The sequence below is a fragment of the Sander vitreus genome, chromosome 20 (assembly GCF_031162955.1).
Source record: "Sander vitreus isolate 19-12246 chromosome 20, sanVit1, whole genome shotgun sequence".
Lineage (NCBI taxonomy): Eukaryota > Metazoa > Chordata > Actinopteri > Perciformes > Percidae > Sander > Sander vitreus.
Genome location: NC_135874.1, coordinates 517,740 through 537,132, shown reverse-complemented (window position 1 = coordinate 537,132; position 19,393 = coordinate 517,740). Strand labels below are relative to the sequence as shown.

The window sequence follows — 19,393 nt, the reverse complement described above, 5'->3', positions numbered from 1 at the left end:
GCACCACGCAGTTCAAAGTACGTATAACAGCTACGGAATCCTTCACACTTTAAAAAGCCAGTCTCTTGCTCTTTTCAATATCCTTTTTTTTTTCTGGCTGAGGAAGAAGACTCCTGTTCCTGAAATTTGAATATTGAAAACGTATTGTCCTCCATGTTTCCTTCTTCAAACTTGCCGGGGCTAGGAAGCTACGATACCCATTAGCAGCATCAGGAGCACCTGTGAATTTATCATGTGACAGCGAAAACGCGAAAGGCGGAGCAGTATGTCCGTATTATGTCCGTAACGTATATGGAATATGGAGCGTCTACCCCAGTTCATGCAAATGCAAATGTTAAATTTCAAGCCAAAAGTAATACATGGAATTGATGGTGGGGGTAAATATTCATGAAAAAGGACAGATTGTGAATGGGCAACTCAGATTTTGATAATAAACAACTAAACATGTTACACACTGGACCTTTAAGCTTTATACGTTTCTCCACCTGGAATGTTAATGGGCTGGGGAATCCCAGTAAGGGAAGGAAGGTTGAATGTCCAGTCTTAAAAAATCAAACATAATGTGATATTTTTGCAATAAACGCATATATGGATTGTGGAATCTAAAAAAATGGTGTGCATTAAAGGAGAATTCCGGTCAGTTTCAACACGTAGCTCTGTTGTTTGTAAATGTGGAGTAAATGTCAGTAGTGAGAAAAACTAAAACAAGTGTTATCCTCCTGCCAGGAGGCTGAAACAGGGCAAGTTTTAAATGTTTTTTTAGCCTCTTAACATGTTTGAAATGTCATTACAAGTGCCTACCTATGTGAAGTGATTCCTTCTGAGTGAACACAGTGAATCTGACTGCAGTAGATGTGAAAGAAATGCATAAAAATTGTGCTAGTTCAGCTCTGTTTAGTTCCGGTTTTGAGACGGCAAGACGAGTGCTTCGGGACCGTCTACAAAGTCATGGTCAAGGTAAACTTTATTATCCACAAGAAGGAAATTCATGTGGTCACCATTACACGCTCCATTGTTATACAGCCTACTGCATAACATTAAAAACATAAATACAAAACATTAAAAGAAAGAAAAACAAGGACAAGACAAAGCAGTAAGAACGTTGAAGAAACATGACAAGCATGTATGAATAAATAAAATAGTTGAGTGCTGATATATACAGTATGCTCATAGTTTAAAATGCCTAAGAGTTTTTATGTCTATTGTTTTAAGTTTATTGTTGAGTCTGCCACTTGAGCTGTTGCTTGTTAAGAAATTCTGATGAAGCGGGTGGGTTGAATCAGTTAGAATTTGTTCTGTCTTTTTTAAACTAAGGTCATTGTACAGTTGAGCTACAGATACCTGATCAACTCCAATGATCTTACTGGCTGTTTTGACTCTTCGTTGCAGTTTCTTCTGGTCCTTAATATACATGTTACCAAAGGCACAAATAAGGCCAAATGATAAGACACTCTGCAAGAGAGCTTTGTAAAACATCTGAAGAATACAGCTGTCTACAACACCGAAAAGAGGTACAAAAATATTTATTAATTTAATGATTAAATGAGGTAGTGTCTCCAAACTTACCTCAAATATAACTTGTCACCTGCTAACTAGCAACTACAGCACTTACTTTAAAAAAAAAAAAGCATATGCCTATATCTCTTTTCGGTGTCTTTCACGTCAGATTCACTGTGTTCACTCGGAAGGAATCACTTCACATGGGTAGGCACTTGTAATGACATTTCGAACATGTTAAGAGGCTAAAAGAACTTTTAAAACTTGCCCGTTTTTAGTCTCCTGGATGCTAATGCTAGCAGGAGGATAACACGGTGTAGGCAGCACCGATTGTTTTCGTTGTTCTCGCTACTGACAGCACTCAGTAGTACATACAAATTTACAAAAGTAGCACATACAAAAGTAGCACTCCAAATTTACAAACAACAGAGCTACGTGTTGAAATCGACCGGAATTCTCCTTTAAGGAAATTGGGCGTCTCCTGGGTCTTTACCTTTCTTATGAACCAAAGTTATCAAAGCCTGCCTAAATGTTGGTGGCAGTAAGCCCTTCTCCAGTGCCTCTCTATACACCTCTAACAGAAGTGGAGCCAGGTCAGTTGCAAAACTCAAAGAATTCTGCTGTGAAGCCATCGGGCCCTGGGGCTTTACCCACAGGCAGGGCCCCTTCACCTCTTGAATTTCCTCTATAGTTCCTCTATCTGCATCAAGGAGTTCTCTTTGCTCTTCTGTCAGATTGGGAAGCCCTTGTGGCTCCTTCATCAGTAGAGGCAGAAAATGACCTATAGAGATTAGTGTAGAATTCTTTAAAAATCTTGTGGATAGCTACATTTGCTGTAAAAACATCTCCAGAATTGGATCTAACTGCTGAAATAGTGGAAGCTGATTCCCTCTGTTTTATGTATCTAGCGAGTCATTTTCCTGCTTAGTCCTGGTTCAAAATAGTTTTGTCTTGCCCTGAATAAATTGAATTTAACCGTAAAATAGAATATTATTTTATTGGTATTTTAATTGAGTGAGGTTTCTCAGGCCATCCTGCGACATTCTTGGCTTAATCTCTGTTTCAGCGTGTTTAATTTTACTTTCTAGTTTTTAACAGTGCTTTAGCACTATTCCTCTTACAAAATGAAGCATGTAATATAATGTGCCCCCTGATCACAGCCTTTAAGGCCACCCATGCCACCCCTGAAGATGACACTGAGGACCAATTGATCACCAGGTAATATTAGCTCATATTTAGCTCAGACCTAAGCCATGTTCTAGCTCCTGTGGAAGACAGGAGTTAAGTCACCACCTATTAGAGCATCTTCTCTCACTTTGAGGCAGCAGGTCTAGGCACACCCACGCATGATTAGAGCTTACGATATTTTCTATCACACATCCTATTGCAGAGGGAGCCAGTGATTTCGGTTTAAAAACGTTTTAGCACGAACCTAACAGTTCAATACCCTGTTTATTCGGGATCATTGACTTTCTCAAAAGTTTCATGTTATATGGTAACTTGGTCCAAGTCAGAAGCATTACCTTTTACAACCCTTTCAGTAGCCTGGCTCCGCTCCTCCTACTTACTTCCGCTCAATTTTCATTTCCCTTCAGTACCCCATCTGGGTTTGCGGTATATTCTTAGGTTTTCTCCGGTCAAATATTTGGAGGTTCAATCAGCGAACAGGGAGAGTGGCTGAGAACGATGACGTTGAGGACGTGCACTAGAAAGATGTGAGCGAAGCCATTCGGTCCATTGTGGCAGCAACGCTGCCGAATATCCAGAAGTTAAAGCCCGAGCAAGAACAATCTTTGCTGAGTTGTGTTGGTGGCCATGATGTTGTGGCCCTCCTCCCCACGGGGTTCGGGAAAAGTTAGATTTTCCAGCTCGCTCCGTTAGTGGTGAAGGAGTTTGCTAAGGCTAAAGCTAGCAATGCTAATGCTAAATATAAGCCGATAGTTGTTGTCGGTCTCCCCTCTTGTTGCACATGCGCATGACATACGTCACGACCAAACGTTAGCAATTGATTATGGCAGATCCAGAGTGGCTCTGGGCAGATCCAATAGTTTTAAACTTCAACAGAGTACCCGCCTTCAAGGAAGTTAACACTTGTCAATGGAGACAGGCCAGACTCTCTGTACAAATTAAATGTACCAGAGTCTGGTAGGACCAGGCTAGCATTTCAGTGGCCCAAGTAAGGTATCATATATCTGGATATCTTAGTCCCTCCCCAGTTAAGAGACCTAGTTAAAGTTAATTTGGATCCATTATTGAATAAATCTCCTGTGATGTTAATAGATGGGTGACACTCAATCTCTCAATAGCAGGGAAGGTCAATGTTAAAAAAATGGTTTGTGTTCCCAGGCTGAATTACGCGATGTGAGGGTTTGCCTCATCCAGTTCAAGATTATGCATCGCTTCTTTTGGACTCTCACCAGATTGTTTAGACTTGGTTTAAAAGACACACCAAATTGTTGTAAATGACAGAGGATGGCCAATTACTTCATGTCTTATGGTCTTGTGATAAAGTCCAGGAATTTTGGACTGGGATATATGATAACCTATGTTGGATTGAGTGACCCAGGTTCCATTCAGATTATTTGTTCTAGGTGATGCTCATGTTTTAAATTGTATGTTTTTGGCCCCTGTAAAATAATAAAAATAAAAATGTTAATCATAAAAACGTATCAAGTATTGTGAAATTTGTTGTTTTTGCTGATGACACCAATATCTTTTGAGAACCTACAGCAGCTGCTGGAGGTTGTCTCAAAAGAATTGGGACAGCTGAATTGTGGTTTGACTCAAACAAATGATCACTAAATCTGATTGAAACTCAATGTATGGTGTTTGGGAAAAGGAAAATCAAAAAAGCATGTGGGTTTCTGTTTGTGGGGTGTATCTCTTGAATAGTATGGAGGATGAAATGGAATTGAGTAAAAATGTCACACAGTTCAACATGAAAAACAAAAGAGCTATTCTGGAAAGGTACAGTAAAGAGGAGGGAGGTTGGTACTCATGAGTAGAGATGTTCAAATTGTTGACGGGTAGTGTATAGTTTTGAATCAACTTGTTTCAGTTTTGTTCTGATCTATTTAGAATTTTAGTGTACTTGATAAATATACTGGATAAATAGTAGTTTAAGGATGTTGCATGAATTATTTAATTAATTAAGGAAATTATGGAAGAGTAACTTAATCGATTGATTAATTTGAAGATGTTTTCTATTATAGGGTTGTAAGGTTGTTTATTGAAAAAAACAATTGATTGAAAACACTTGGATAAGGAATATTTTATAATTAAAGATGTAAAGGTAGCATTTATTTATTTAGCTTATTCTTGCTTTTTCCTTTTTATAGTGAAATACTTGTGTGTTTTGTATTTACATTTTTTTGTTTATTCTTTTGTGTGTTGTAAGTAGTGCTCATTGGAAAAGATTTGGCAACACTGTTGCCACTTTAATATTAATATATTTAATATAGCACCTTTTACAGAACAAGGTCACAACGTGCAAGTAAAACTACTACTCCCTACCATTGTCATTCTTCATACTATGTCATCTTACAGTGAGGCTTGTTGATCCAATTTACCAATAGATGATCATTGCCTACTTTTTCCAACTAGGAGGTAATATAGTCATATCTATGGTAGTGATAACAACTGATAACACCCATTAAATTGGATGAGAACATTCAAAGTGGGTGGTCTGCTCCACCAAATGTTTCAATGATTTCTACCATTTCTAACACTCAATAAAATATAACTAGTTTATCAGATTGAATGAAAAACAGAACTGAATTTAAATTTTTAAAACTTTTCAAAAATTATATGGGCCCGCGTTTATCAGGCTGGAGGCGTCTGGGTCACGAAGCTGTGAGCAATGAGCTGAAAACTTCAAAGATATCAAATAATGTTCAGTTGTGGTCAGCCTGCAGTTTATAGCCTAGCGGCATCCGGCTTCATGATGCACCCATTTGGTAGTGTGCCATTTTGATTTTTTGATTTCTTCATGTTCATCTCAGTGCTATGAGGCAAATGTTCAGTTGTGCCGATTTAAATTTGTGCCCGACTATCAATTGGACTATGAGACACTAAAAAAGCGAGTTCCATGACAAAGTGGGAAAGCTCACATTGATATTGTCTCCTAATGTTTCCTCCACCATTGTATCCAACCTGCTTGGTTATGTGATCTAAGGTGCCTTTCACACCTAACTCGTTCTGGTCCGTTTGATCCGAACCAAAATTACAGGTGTGTCAGTTTGTTTTTAATAAACGCTGTAGCACGGCAAAACTCAAGTAAAGTTCCTGTGTCTTGCTCCTCAGCAGAGCAACAAAACAAAAAGAACCACGGTAGCACAGGGAGAGCATGAGTCAGAAACAATTCCGACACCAGAGAGAGAATACGAGAGGCGGGGAAGACGACGTGGCTCACATATGTGATGACGACAGAACGTAGTTATGTCATGTGCAGTGTGAAACCAAAACTAACCAGATCAAATGTATACAATGTCTCTGAGCTAGCGAGCAGCAGATACGTTATGTATTAAGTGTTACATAAGTAGGTTATAGATTACGGTCAGCTCATCAGACATTTCTTAAAAATAAAGATTGTTTATGAGTCCCGCATCTCGAGTCCGAGTCGAGTCTGAAGTCTTTTGAGGATGAGTCTCAAACTCGAGTCCCCATCTCTTACACAATGCAACAAAAACATGAACCTGGGATCTGACTTTTAGGTGTGAAAAGGCACTAAATGGTTTATGATGGACATTCAGGAATCTGAGCTCAATCAGGCAACAATATAACCTCGCTCATTCAGCTACAGTGGTACGCCTTTGCATGCTACACACAGCTGTCTCTCTTTTGCATGTCAGCAAGCACGGAACAGATGATATTAACATGTGTTTGATATATAATGGTGCACATCTTGGAACAGCCGTTTGGAGTAAACAATGCTTGGCCATGTGTCTTGGCATCATGTTATTAGTTTAGGCCATTGACTAATGGGGGAGGGTATTGCATTCAACATGATATTGACAGTGACACTAGTCAGTTTAATCTGTAAAGCTGTACTACTTTACAGATTATGGGAATATTTTTTATTACTAATCATTGGCCATGGGGTGTTTTTGTACCAATATCAAATTGTATGTATCAGAATATCTATTGTCTCCACGAGAAAAAAAATAGAACCTGTCTACTTGGTCATCAAATATCAAACAGTTTACAGTATGAGCTATTCAAGAACCATTGCCATCTTATGAAATTAATTGAAAGGAGAACACAACAGAGAACAGAATCACTTGATAACTTCTCCAAACTGACCAGACAGACAACAGCCACACGGCAAAATAAAGACGGTGTGGGGTAAGATAGATGGCATTCAATGGTGCGACCGCAAAAATGGTTTCCAACTTAAACACAATTGCAGAAAAAGCAACCAAGTTAGTCTGAATATGGGGGCATGGAGTCAAGGCTCAATCAAAAAGCATGCAAATAAATGATCAAAGTTCACCCTGCTTAAAGTGAAACTTTATTTTCTTCAATTTTCAATCAGCTCTGTATCACCCCACACACTGTGATGAACACTGTTCATCTGCATATACTACCTAAATTGCAATGAAACAAAGCTGATTGAAAAACAGAAAAGTATCCCTTTATGAGAAACAATAAAGTGGAAAATACTAGAATTTGTGGCAAAACAGTTTTATGCCATTTACACTAAAATAGGTTAAAATGCATTTAAAATGCATTTAGTCATTTAGCAAATACATCATTAGGTGTGAGTTGGCAGGGGAAGGAAAGGAACTGGAAGACTGACTAAAGAATTAGAAGGGTACAACACTTTTCAAATATAAGTGCCAAGAGTTATGTAACTTTTCGTATTCAAGGTGAAAAAAGGTTGATGGGAAGAAAATATTTTTTCTTGCCTTTTGATTTGCTTTGAAAACCAAGAGAGGGATCTTTTCATTAAAAGCTGCATGGTACAAAGCCGCATGGAACCCCGAATATATGTGGAAACAAATATCACCCACCAAAGCGTCATGCCACAAATGATGAGGCCAAAATACAACAGCGTGTTTTTTTGTTGGTTGGCGAATAGACGAGAATGATGTCTCGATAACAAAACTTAGAAAAGACAAAACAAAACAGGAAATAGCATTGACTCCGGAAATAATACAACAAAGGAAATTTCAAATAAAAAGCATGCCGCTGTCAAAGTGATGTTAGGGTTAGAATGGTGTGAATTTCTGTGTAAACACATGATTGGATGACTGGGGCCCTGTCTTTGTCTTTCTTCATAAATCCCCATAAATCTCAGGCTACACATCTTTTAACCCATTTAGACCACAACCTTTCACATACTCTGAAAAAATTTGGGAATGACCTTTAAAAGGGAGAACCTACTGGTCGTCAGCAGAACAGCACTAAAATCCTTCTGAATTTCTGGATGTTACCAGTAGGTATTAGACTACACATATTTCACAATCTGATGTTTATGCTTGACATTAAGCAAAATATTCCTTCTGCAGTACAACCTATCAGTATAGTTCAGAATAGTTTTAGACGCAATAGTTCTTGAGCTAAAAGTCCGGTAGTATGGTGAATAGGGCCTTAATAGAAAAATATAATGGTTTCCTGACTATGCATTATAAGCAAATTGGTCAATTAGAGTTATTCACTGTTTTATTTTTAATTTGTATAATATATAATAATAATATAATAATATGTCCTAGTGTTTTATATCATATGTAAGTGACATATGAGTGGAGTGTGTGAAATTGACTGTAGCAGGAAGGTTTGTACAGGACAGCTTGACTTTCTAGCCAACATGAACAAAATACTGAAGCTGACATTTACACTAACAGCAGCACTTTAAAGGTGTTCTGTTTGCTGTCTGGGTAGATATCATGAATTAAATTATGTCAGAGTATTCGAATAAGCATTGTATGTAAAAGGTGATGTATTGTTTTGAATGGGCTACAGCTAAAAACAAAAAAAAAACATGAACATGTTCAGACTAAAAAATCCTTTAGAAAAATAGATCTGTCATGCTCCTCAGAAAGGTGTGTGACAGTTTGATTATTTAGTAAAGTGACAACGTGGCTGTTTGCTGTATCCTACAAAATGAATGTTGCTGAAATATGGAAATTCCCAAATTCTTTCAAACTGATTCTCTAAGTTATCACAAGGCTTGAACATTTTTTAATTTTTAGATACAAAAAAGACAGAATAACATGTACATCTAAAAGTAAAAGTATGACCCAAAAAAGAAAAGAAAAACTTGTACACAGAAATTCAATGATATCTGTTCTCTATTACATGTATCAAAGTAAGCAAATATGGAAAAAACAAACTAAAACAAAACATCACTGTTATCTAGACAACACTGAGTTTTAGCTGAAAAGAAATTTAAAAACAAAGACTGTCAAAATGTATTGTTACACAATGGAAATTGGTAGAGCAGTGAATGGCAGGAGCAGTGGACTCAAACACGATGCGATAAATTTTGCAGCATCAGTGCAGAGAACATGGTTCACCATCATACAAATTTTGCACATTTGTGATGACATGTACTAACCCTTATTATTCCTCTTAGAAAAACAGAATTTGTATGAATATTGGTGACCATGTTAACTACTTTGGTAGACCCCATGTGCAAGTGTAGCTCATTGTAGTAATGGTTTCTGGGTAAATGAATGGAACTGGTCTGTTCTGGTTTCTTTTTTTCAATTTGAATTCTCAATTTGCATTAAATAATCCAACTTTTCTTGTAACTGTGCAATGTGCAAGTAAGCTATGCTTACTGTTACTACATTGGCTGTTTTATGAAGTTACACTTTGTTTAACCATGGGGGTGTGATGCTTTGAGGATACCTTGATCCTCTGGTGCAGATGAGTGAAAGCACAAAAAAGCAAGCAAATGCAAACTAACCTAGCCCACCTGCATGGATAGTTTCACACTCCTCCAGGTCTTCGTCATCACTCGAACACTCTGCAGATGACACAATGTCATCTGCCGTATGCTTCATGGGCAGAACGTTGGTCATCAGAGGTCACAGCCACAGCAAAGATACCCAAATACAAAGAGCCACCAGCAAAAAACAAAGAAGACACACAAAGACAAGTAAAAATATACTAAATGAGTTAGAAGGTGAACATGAAAGTTTTTTTTTTAACCTTGGAAACAGTAGTTTGACAAAAAGATCCCAACTCAAGGTTCACTTTTTTCAGAGCTTTCAAATGCATCTCAGTCTCCCTCAATTTATGTGAGTTGGCTCAGTTGTCATATAGATGGCTCAGTTGCTGTCATGTGACCTAAGTATCGATCAAATGACAACAGGTAGTCACATATGGGTGGAGATGGTAATCCCTGTCTCTGTTTAGAGATGGTCTCTGGTGTCTGATGTGAATGTCCTACTTGATCTTTCTCCTGTTGTCCGCTGACATCTGGTCGATGATCTTTGACCTCTTCCCAGTGGATGCTGTGAGTAGTTTTAAACCTACTAACTTTATTTGGTTGGTATCAAGACATCACTGCCTGATGGCTTTCTGATTGCTTTGCCCATGTAGTTGCCAATTAAATACATGCTTTAAAAAGCCTATAAAATGCTATATTCCTGTGCAGGTATTGTAATACCATTTTTTTTTAATTTACCAATTGTGATAACGATAAAATATTGGCTTTATAGTAAGTGTTGACTCCTTGTGACTTGAAGACTCTCGCTGGATGTTCTCTCCAGTAAGGGGGTTCCAGCTTTATTTAGCAGTGTCCAATCCTGGTCTAAAATTGGGATTCTTACCATCCACCCTTTGCACCCATTGGCCTGGCGTGCCCTTTGGCCCTGCTGCACCTCCCTTTCTGACAAGATGTTGTGCTATGTGTAGGACAGTCTTTATCACTGATATTTTATGTTGTTAGTGGTGGTTAGAGTTCATACTGAGCTACTGGTTTGTTTGAGTGGGTTTCCTTCACACTGTGGTCTTTAGCCTATGCTCCTATCAGCAACCCACACAAACACAGGTGTCTGAGAAAGACCATGGTTGAAAGCTCGAGGAAAAGCTAGTAATTGGACCTTGAGTTACGATTTTTTTGTCAACAAACCTGATAAGTAAAACGTAATGCATGACAAACAAACTTTGAACAATAGCAATTCTACCAAAGCATGCATTTTCTAAAGCCTCCAATTTGTTTGCCACTGGAAAGCTTTTAAAGTGAAACAGCAGCTGTTCAGTTTGTATTAGGAATTAACAACTCCAGTACAGCTGTGATAGCAATCAGTTAAAGTACTGTAATTAGACTGATATCTGGTAGTATGTGAGCCCTAAACCAATCTTACAGTCACTCAAGAGACTGTAAAATCTAAATAATATGAACAGACATAAACTTAGTACAAAAAGTAAGTAAATTTGTGTTTGGTAGATTATTTCTCTGTGGGAACAATGCTTTTTGGCAATAAATCTTATACCGTTGGAAACGCTGTTTAGTTCCCTTTCAAATGGTGCCCCATTTTCAAGGAACATGCATTTGTGGGATGAGCAGCAGCGCTGAGTATGTGGGTTGCACCCATGAAAAATTTGCCAAATCGTCTCTGACAATGCCAAACAGCTTTTCTTTGCTGTTGCTATTAACTCTTGTTTTGAGCTTCTGGTACCCCAGGTGCTGACAATCAGGTGCCTGATTCTGCAACTAGTGGCAATCCCATATCTCCACAGTCTGGGACCGAACTCTATCCTCCAAGATGACAACGCTCGCCCCCCACAGGGCAGGGTTTATCAGAGACTACCTCCAGAATGTGGGAGTGGAGAGGATGGAATGGCCAGCAGTCCTGACCGCAACCCCATTGAAAACTTGCGGGATCAGCTTGGGCATGCTGTTCGTGCCAGAGTGACCAACACAACCACGTTGGCTGACTTGCGACAAATGCTGGTTAAGAATGGGATGCCATCCCACAGCAGTGTGTGACCAGGCTGGTGACCAGCATGAGGAGTAGGTGCCAGGCTGTTGTGGCTGTGTATGGTTCTTCCACATGCTACTGAGGCACCTGTTTGTGAAATGAATAAATTGTTAAATTGCCAATATGTCTTGTATCTTCAAACTTCAATCATCCAATCCACCAAACACCAAACGAGTCAATGGCAGAATAAGCTGTTTGGCATTGGCAGAGAAGATTTGGCAAATTTTTCATGGGCGCAACCCACATACTCAGCGCTGCTGCTCATCCCACAAATGCATGTTCCTTACAAATGGGGCACCATTTGAAAGCGAACTAAACAGGCTTTCCAACGGTATAAGATTTATTGCCAAAATGCATTGTTACCACAGAGAAATAATCTACCAAACACAAATTTACTTACTTTTTGTACTAAGTTTATGTCTGTTCATATTATTTAGATTTTACAGTCTCTTGAGTGACCGTAAGATTGGTTTAGGGCTCACATACTACCAGATATCAGTCTAATTACAGTACTTTAACTTATTGCTATCACAGCTGTACTGGAGTTGTTAATTCTGTTAGTTCTGTTAACTGTTTAAATCTACAGTCCCCATCCCATCCATACATTTTTGGTTATCTGAAGTTATTACTGTATGAAGCTTCAGCAGTGTAAATTAATCAAATAAAGTGAAAATCTTCCAAAGTTACAGACTGTTAGTCCCAAATTTCTTCTTAGTGTTTCCCTGGACAATGTTTCCATGCTCAGCTGCGGCAAAAGGACAGTATGACAAAGTGGGAATTTATTCCTAAAAAGACCATAACTTTGGAAGATAATCATTTGATTTGATTAACTTGACTGCTGGAGCCTTATGTTAGCTTAAAAGAAATTGGAATGTTCTGTACATAGAACAAAGACTGTGGATTTTATCCCCCCATCTCTTTCACTGAAACCCCTTCAGGAATGTATTTCGTAATAGTCAGGAACAGGAGGAATAATTACAACAAAGCAAAAATTGTTTACGTATACATATGGGCACCTTAAAGACTTGAAAAAATATTGCTTTAATACTTTAATGTTTCACTCTTGTAACATGGATGACAGGATCTCTATGGTGGAATTCCTATGTCCACCTTAACCCTGAACACTGATCTTGAGACAAAATAAACATTGGGACAGGAATTTCATTTTGCAACCTCTTAATCACCCAACTCCCTGAGATGCTTTGATATTCCAGAGTAAACGACTGCATCAGAGGACACAACTGGAAATCCTAATCTAGAACAAAATACTCTAATGTTTACATTTCAAGTAACATGGGTATGTTAGCTCTCCAAATGCCTGATCAAAAGGGACACAAACAACAGGAAAGCTTTGTCTCACAGCACCCCTACTGTGAGGACAGGGTGCTTCAACATCATAAACCCCCTCTCTTCTCAGGAGAGGAGGAAGGTGGGGAGTTATCAATCACCCAAGTAAAGCATGTCATTTAATCAAAGTGTAATCATTTATTTTCTGTTTAAATTCTGTATACACAGATACTTATTCTCATATATTATATTAGATTAGATAATAGACTTTATTGATCCCAAATTAGGAAATTTCAGTGCTACAGCCGCAAAATATATAAGCTATATGAACAGACATATGAATGTCTTGATATGATGCTGTTCAATGGTTTGAATTTACAGTATTTTTTATTGTTGTTATGCTGAATATTAATGGTGATGATATCTATATTCTACTTGCAGCTTAATGTCTATAGATTTCTAATTATGGGAGATTTAGATTAGGGAGACTACAAAATGTTGTTATCAAAACAAGGAAGTTTAGTTTAGATTAAGTTTAGAGGACAGTAAGTGTGATGGCATCAGTAAACTCTGGACACAGTCCCTCCTGAACTGAAGACCTGTAAGACAGCTGAACCCCCAGTCTTCTCATAGTTTGCTTCTATCTTCTCCTCTTATCTTTTTCTTCTGTAACCCTTCTTCCGTAATGCAAGCTGGCCATTGGCCCATGTGCGCCAGACTTAAACGGATCCACTAAAGAAACTCGTTCATGTTGAACAGTGACATCCAGTGCCAACACTTCTTCGGCCCAACCAAGCCCAAGGGAAATAACCCACTAAGGAAACAGAGTTCCGAGCGTCTTCATCTATCCATCCATCCAGGTAGATCAAACTTTGTTTGCCTGTAACTGGGTTGATGCTGTGGGTTGTGCAGGGAAGATAGGGTGACTTTAGGGCCTTCCTGGTGTTATTCTCCCTTATGGGCCATTCACATTGTACGCGGCATGCGCTGCGCTCGCCGCTAGGTTGTCCTATTCCCAAATATATTAGTTGTGCTTTTCGCCAGGCTCAGCGCAAATTTACGTCATACATGCGCCAATATTTTAATGCACGTCACGTCTGTATCCGGTGTTTACATCAGACGTGCAGTACATGCAACATTGTGTTGGAGGAAGGCAGCAGTAAGAAGGGTGTAGGTGCAGGAGACCCTCAGGTCCAGAGAGCAGTTGGGGGAATTCCGGCTGGTGAAGGAGCTCCGCTTTCAATTTGACCGGTTCCAGGGGTACTCAACAGGGAGCAATTTGACAGTCTGTTCACGAGAGTCGGGCCTACGATTTCCCGGATGCGAACAACATTCCGAAAGCCCATTTCTACAACGGAGTGTCTGGCTATTTGTCTCTCCCTGACGTGTGGCCCCAGACAAGACAGTATGGAAAAGTACTTCCAAGTCTGCCCCTGCACCAGTTTTTTTTGTCTCCTCTCCTTTATGTACCTGTCGCTTAGGTTCTTCCACCTTTTCTTACACTCCTCCTCTAAATAAATGAAGACGTGTGGATTATTTTCATTTCTAAATAAATGTTGCATTTCAACACTATGTGTCATTGCATGTTTACATACATAAGAGGTCTGCAGTTGGGTATAATAAAGCTAAGCTATGAGCCTACATTCATATATTCATCATTCATTCTCTGGAAAACACTTTGTTTAATGCATATGTGCAATTAATTCCTCCAAAACTGGAGCTTACACTCTTGGAACTGGGTAGTTATTCTGTGTAAAGGCCATATACCTACCTATAAACCTATATTTGAACTTCAATGAAAATGAACATGACTTGTGTCAATCAGTCCAAACACATTTTGCATCATATAAACATACAAATACAAATATATCCTACAAAAACCTGTATGGAGCTGTATAATCAATTTGGTATTTGGTTTTCGCAGCTCACAACAGTAGGCTAGTTCTTCTCAGTTGCTTTAGCGCATTTCTCAGATCAGAGATGACAATAATGTGCAACTTTGTCACATAGGGAATAGTGCTCCCTTTCATGTGCATTGTTCTATAGACTATATTCACAGAGTGAACTGTTAAATATGGACAACAACACAAAGCAGTTTCACTATCTTGGTATAAACAATGGCGTAAGGACTTGTCAGTTTGATTGTGTCATTGGTATAAATACACAAACAAAAGATTTCCAGCAAGATACACGATTTTTCAGGTCAGTCACTATGCGGTGCACTTTACACCAATTATTTTAAGAAATGCACTCACTGTTGTGCAAATGCAAATTATGATTTGACAAATGCACCAAAGTAACTGAGAAAAAGTGTAACATTGGATTGTATTTCAGTGGAGACATATATGTTGATTTCACATAGCTAAAACAAACCTGAATGATTTAAATTAAGAGGCTACAATAACCTACACAGCTGGCATGCCTATTATGGTGAAAATATGCTTTCACAGCATAGTTTTGCGTCCGAGGTCTCTGTACGACCTCGAACTTGTGTCGTAGCCTATACAGCTCTGGGAGCTCGCTGACGGCCAATCAACCTCTCGTCCATGTTCCGTTTGTGGATCCATGTGTATTCTGTGTTTTTTTTTTTTTTTTTCAGACACTTGAATGCACTGCGGCCGCTCTTGCGCGTGCCACGGTCAAAGTTGAACCATGTTGAACTTTGACCGTGGCACGCGCAAGAGTGGCAAGCCGCAAAATGCTGCTTGCGCTGCGCTTTGCTCAACGCAGCGGCAGAGCAGTTCTTGCGCACGCAAGCCATTGACAATAATGGGTTTCATAGCCCAGCGCTGCCGCTTGCGCATACAATGTGAACAGCCCCTTAGACTTAAGCTGCTGTTGATTTGTCTGATTCTGCATAATCGATTGCGTCATTCATTGTTTGCCATTAATGTGTTAATTTTGTTTGTTTCCATCTATTATTTTTCTTTCATTCATTCATTCATTCATACTTATTCATTCAGTAGTGTATATTCTTAGGTAAATAAATTCTTCATTTATAAAGAACCTGATTATGTGAATATGTGTTAAGTCTTAAGCAAAAATAAAAAAAAACTCTGATGACGGCTCTAGGGAATAACAGCCTGTAAGCGTGGTTCCCTGGTATAATCATGGAAGAAGTATGGAGAATTGGAGTAATTCGCTTCTGTAACCGATGACTAAGAAAGACAAACTTTTGTACTCGTTGCCAAGGGCTGGCAAGCCACGAGACACTCTCTTGTCAGACACTGGTGAGTGGCTGCGCCTTTCTTGGTTTGAAAGAGCCGGCATCCAGGCAGTCTGGCGGTGTGTCTGTGGCGCAGGGTGGGTGTGATCAAAGGCGGTGATCGGAGTAAGGTAATTAGAGTGAATGCTGATCCCTGAGAAGTTAAAAAATGCCAATATTGGCTCTGATCCGATACTTGTGATTGGGATCGGGACAACCCTAAACAAGATATAGTCTGTATGTTGCCAGTAGTATCAAAGAAACCACTAGAGAAAAGCAAGGTGTGTTCAAAGAAAGGTTGAGGGAAAGAACAAACTCCCTGGAAACTGGGCTGACTTTTTATGTGACCCAACCAACAAATAGGTTTGCATTCTTGTCTAACAAAATGAGCACTGTGAATTGCCAAGGAATCATCACAAAATCATCATCACATCTGATGTCACTGCTTTTATTCCAGGAACAAATCGATACACGTCACCATGGTATCACGAGGAAGCGGATAAAAGGCAGCTCATTCACATGCAGAATGCCCTTTTGAATGGCTATACCAACTGTCTCATGTGCACTGTTGACACTGATGTTGTGGTGATCCTAATTTGCATGTTCCATCACATGGTCCCCCTGTGCCAAGATGTAAACATCTGGGTTGCTTTCTGGGTTGCTTTCAGTACAGGCAAGAACTTACCCTAACCCTTATCACCAAATCAATGCCATCTACAAAGCCCTGGGTAGAGAAAAATCACTAGCTTCCACAGTTTCACAGGTAACCTCTAAACCTCACAAAAAAGGAACTATGAACTTGGAAATCTATTCTGAACTATTCAGATGAATACATTCATATGGTTTTAACAAAGTGAAGGGAAACAAAAATTCCGTCAGGAACTTAGTTTGTGTTGTTATTGATGAGCACATGGTTGTTGACGTAAAGGTTTAAGTTTTTTTTTTTTTTCCATCTTTAAACTTTTTATGTGGTGTGTGAGCCACTATCTCTAGTTCTTTGTTGCCATCTGCTGGGTGTATCAAAGTACTGACACCAATGAGCCTAACTCATCAAATTTTAAGCTAGGAAGAACAGAGCACAAAGGAATGTCATATGCTGAAGCTGTTTAAAGAATGGAGAAAAACATATTGCCATGGTTTCAGTCTGAGAAGTAACTGGAACAGTCTGAGAAGATTAATATTGTGCTGGACCCTTCCGGATGATTGTTGAATGAGGAAGACGTAACTGGAGAAGAGCTGGACACTACGCTGAGAAAGGGATTTGCACCAACTCGGACAACGTGGTCTGGGTTACAGAGTGGGCAACGCCAATGATGGAATCACTTTAGGTGGGCACTGTGTGTAGTTTGAACTCTGAAACTGTTACAATCAAAGGATCAAACTTTATTCTTAATCGTCACATACAGTACAATGTAGTGAAATTCTATTACTGCATTTTACCCATCCTAAGTATTAGGAGCAGTGGACAGCTCAACATACAGCATCCGGGGAGCAACGTGGGGTTCAGTGTCTTGCTCAGGGACACTTTGACATGTGGCCGGAGGAGCCTGGGATTTATCCTCCAACCTTGTGGTTGAGGGGCAACCACTCTACGTCCGAGCCACAGCCACCCCAATCATAGACTGTAAGAGGTTACAATACAGTAGGTGGCAGTAATGTAACTCACTGAAGAGATTTCCATGCAAACCTTTCAAGGCTGTGGGAATGAGAACTGCAGGTAGAACAACTTGAAAGGTCGCAGGTGTGTGTAGGACTTTTTTGACTTTTCTGCAAAGGAGTCAATGTTGAATGACCAATTTGGGGCACTCATGCCAGAGTTTCCTCAGTGCAGGGGAGGACTGTTTGAGGCGACCTATCGGTGGTCTATGACCACTGTCCTCTAGCCATGCAATCACTGTACTGAGACATTCATCCTCACTTTGCTGTTCTTGCAGTTTTCCCAAGTCAATTGACAGTGTGCGGCTGGTTTAACCCTGCACATTTTTGGAAGGCTGTAAATTTTAATTGTATAATGTAAAATCAAAGCCACTCAACCTTCTATCACTGGCTCCGAGATATGAGATTGAGTTTCTCAAAACAAATATCTAGGTATTATAATTGATGATTTTGTCTCTTTTAAGCCTCACATTCAGCAATTGGTTAAAAACTAAAGCTCAAATTGGGTTTTTATTTTAGGAAAAAGTCTTGTTTTCCTTTGAGGCCAAAAGGAGACTTGTTGCTGCCACCATCATGTCTGTCTTGGACTATGGTGACGTTATATACATGCATGCATCCATACAAAGTCTACATGCGTTGGATACTGTTTACCATGGTGCATTGGTTTGTTTTAAAACTTTTTAAAACCCTTAATCACCATTGCTCTTCCTTGTGTGCTTCCATCTTACCTACAGCTCTATATCCTTAAGAAAAAACAGGAAGTTATTATCTTCATTCCCAGGTCTTATTCCTGTTATCTGTCCCTAAAGTCCTCACTGAATTGGGTAAAGGTGCCTTTAAATATGCTGCTCCTTCTGCGTGCAAAAATTTCCAAAATTGCCTGAATCTTAGTGAGTTGGTATCATTAGATGTCCATGTCATTTTATAACTGACATGAAGGCAGTTCTAGCTGTGAATTTTTTTTACTGATTGATCTGTTTGATCTGATGTAGATAACTTCTGACGAACATTGATGAATATTTCGATATTTTATGATCCAGTAATTGTATTGTGAATTAATATATATTTTATGTCTGTAACTCTGTTAAACGTGCTGCTGCCTGTCTTGGCCTGATTAAGAATCTCTTTTACAAGAGTGTCCTGACACTCTTGTAAAAGAGATTCTTAATCTCAATGAGTCTTTTCCTCGTTAAATAAAGGTTAAATAAATTCAAATAAACTTGAGTTCAGTCCAAAATGGCGGCGACTCGGTTCGGCAACCTCGCTCAGATCTTGTATTGGCTACCCAATGGAGTTTCGCCTCTTATTATTATGATTATAAGCTCTTTGACTCTGCCTTGAAATTCATAACCGGTCATGTCTATGGTACACATCATTGTATTTTATATGAAAGTGTTGGGTGGTCTTCTCTCCGACAGAGACGTGATACTCACTGGTATCTCTTTATCTATAAGGCTCTTATTGGAAAACTACCACACTTCCTTACAGAACTTCGCTGTCACTCAGAGGGACATTATGAGGCTCGCTCTGCTGACTGGCTTTTGCTTCATGTTCCACAAGCTCGGTCTGAACTTGCTTTTCACTTAAGTTCCCCTGACTCCTGGAACAAATTACAGCACTTTATTAAAAGCAACTTACTTGCGCCTTTTGGACACTTTAGAAATCTGGTTTTAAAATTACAATCTTCTACTTGTAATTGCTTTACATACTATACTTTTTGTATCCGTAGTGTCCTAATTTACTTGTCAAATTTAATTTTTAAAATTTTCAATTCAGATACTTTTATTGTCTTTTTATCTTTATGATGGTGTAT

General features: G+C 39.1%; 1 protein-coding gene across 1 annotated transcript in view; it reads right to left on the bottom strand.

Annotated features, from left to right (window-relative positions):
- nrxn3a (neurexin 3a) overlaps nucleotides 1-19,393 on the bottom strand; it is a 240,667-nt gene that overhangs the window by 8,542 nt on the left and 212,732 nt on the right. The window contains exon 24 of the mRNA XM_078277724.1: nucleotides 9,419-9,500. Within this exon, the coding sequence (XP_078133850.1) occupies nucleotides 9,419-9,500 (82 nt within the window). The remainder of the gene's footprint in view (nucleotides 1-9,418; nucleotides 9,501-19,393) is intronic.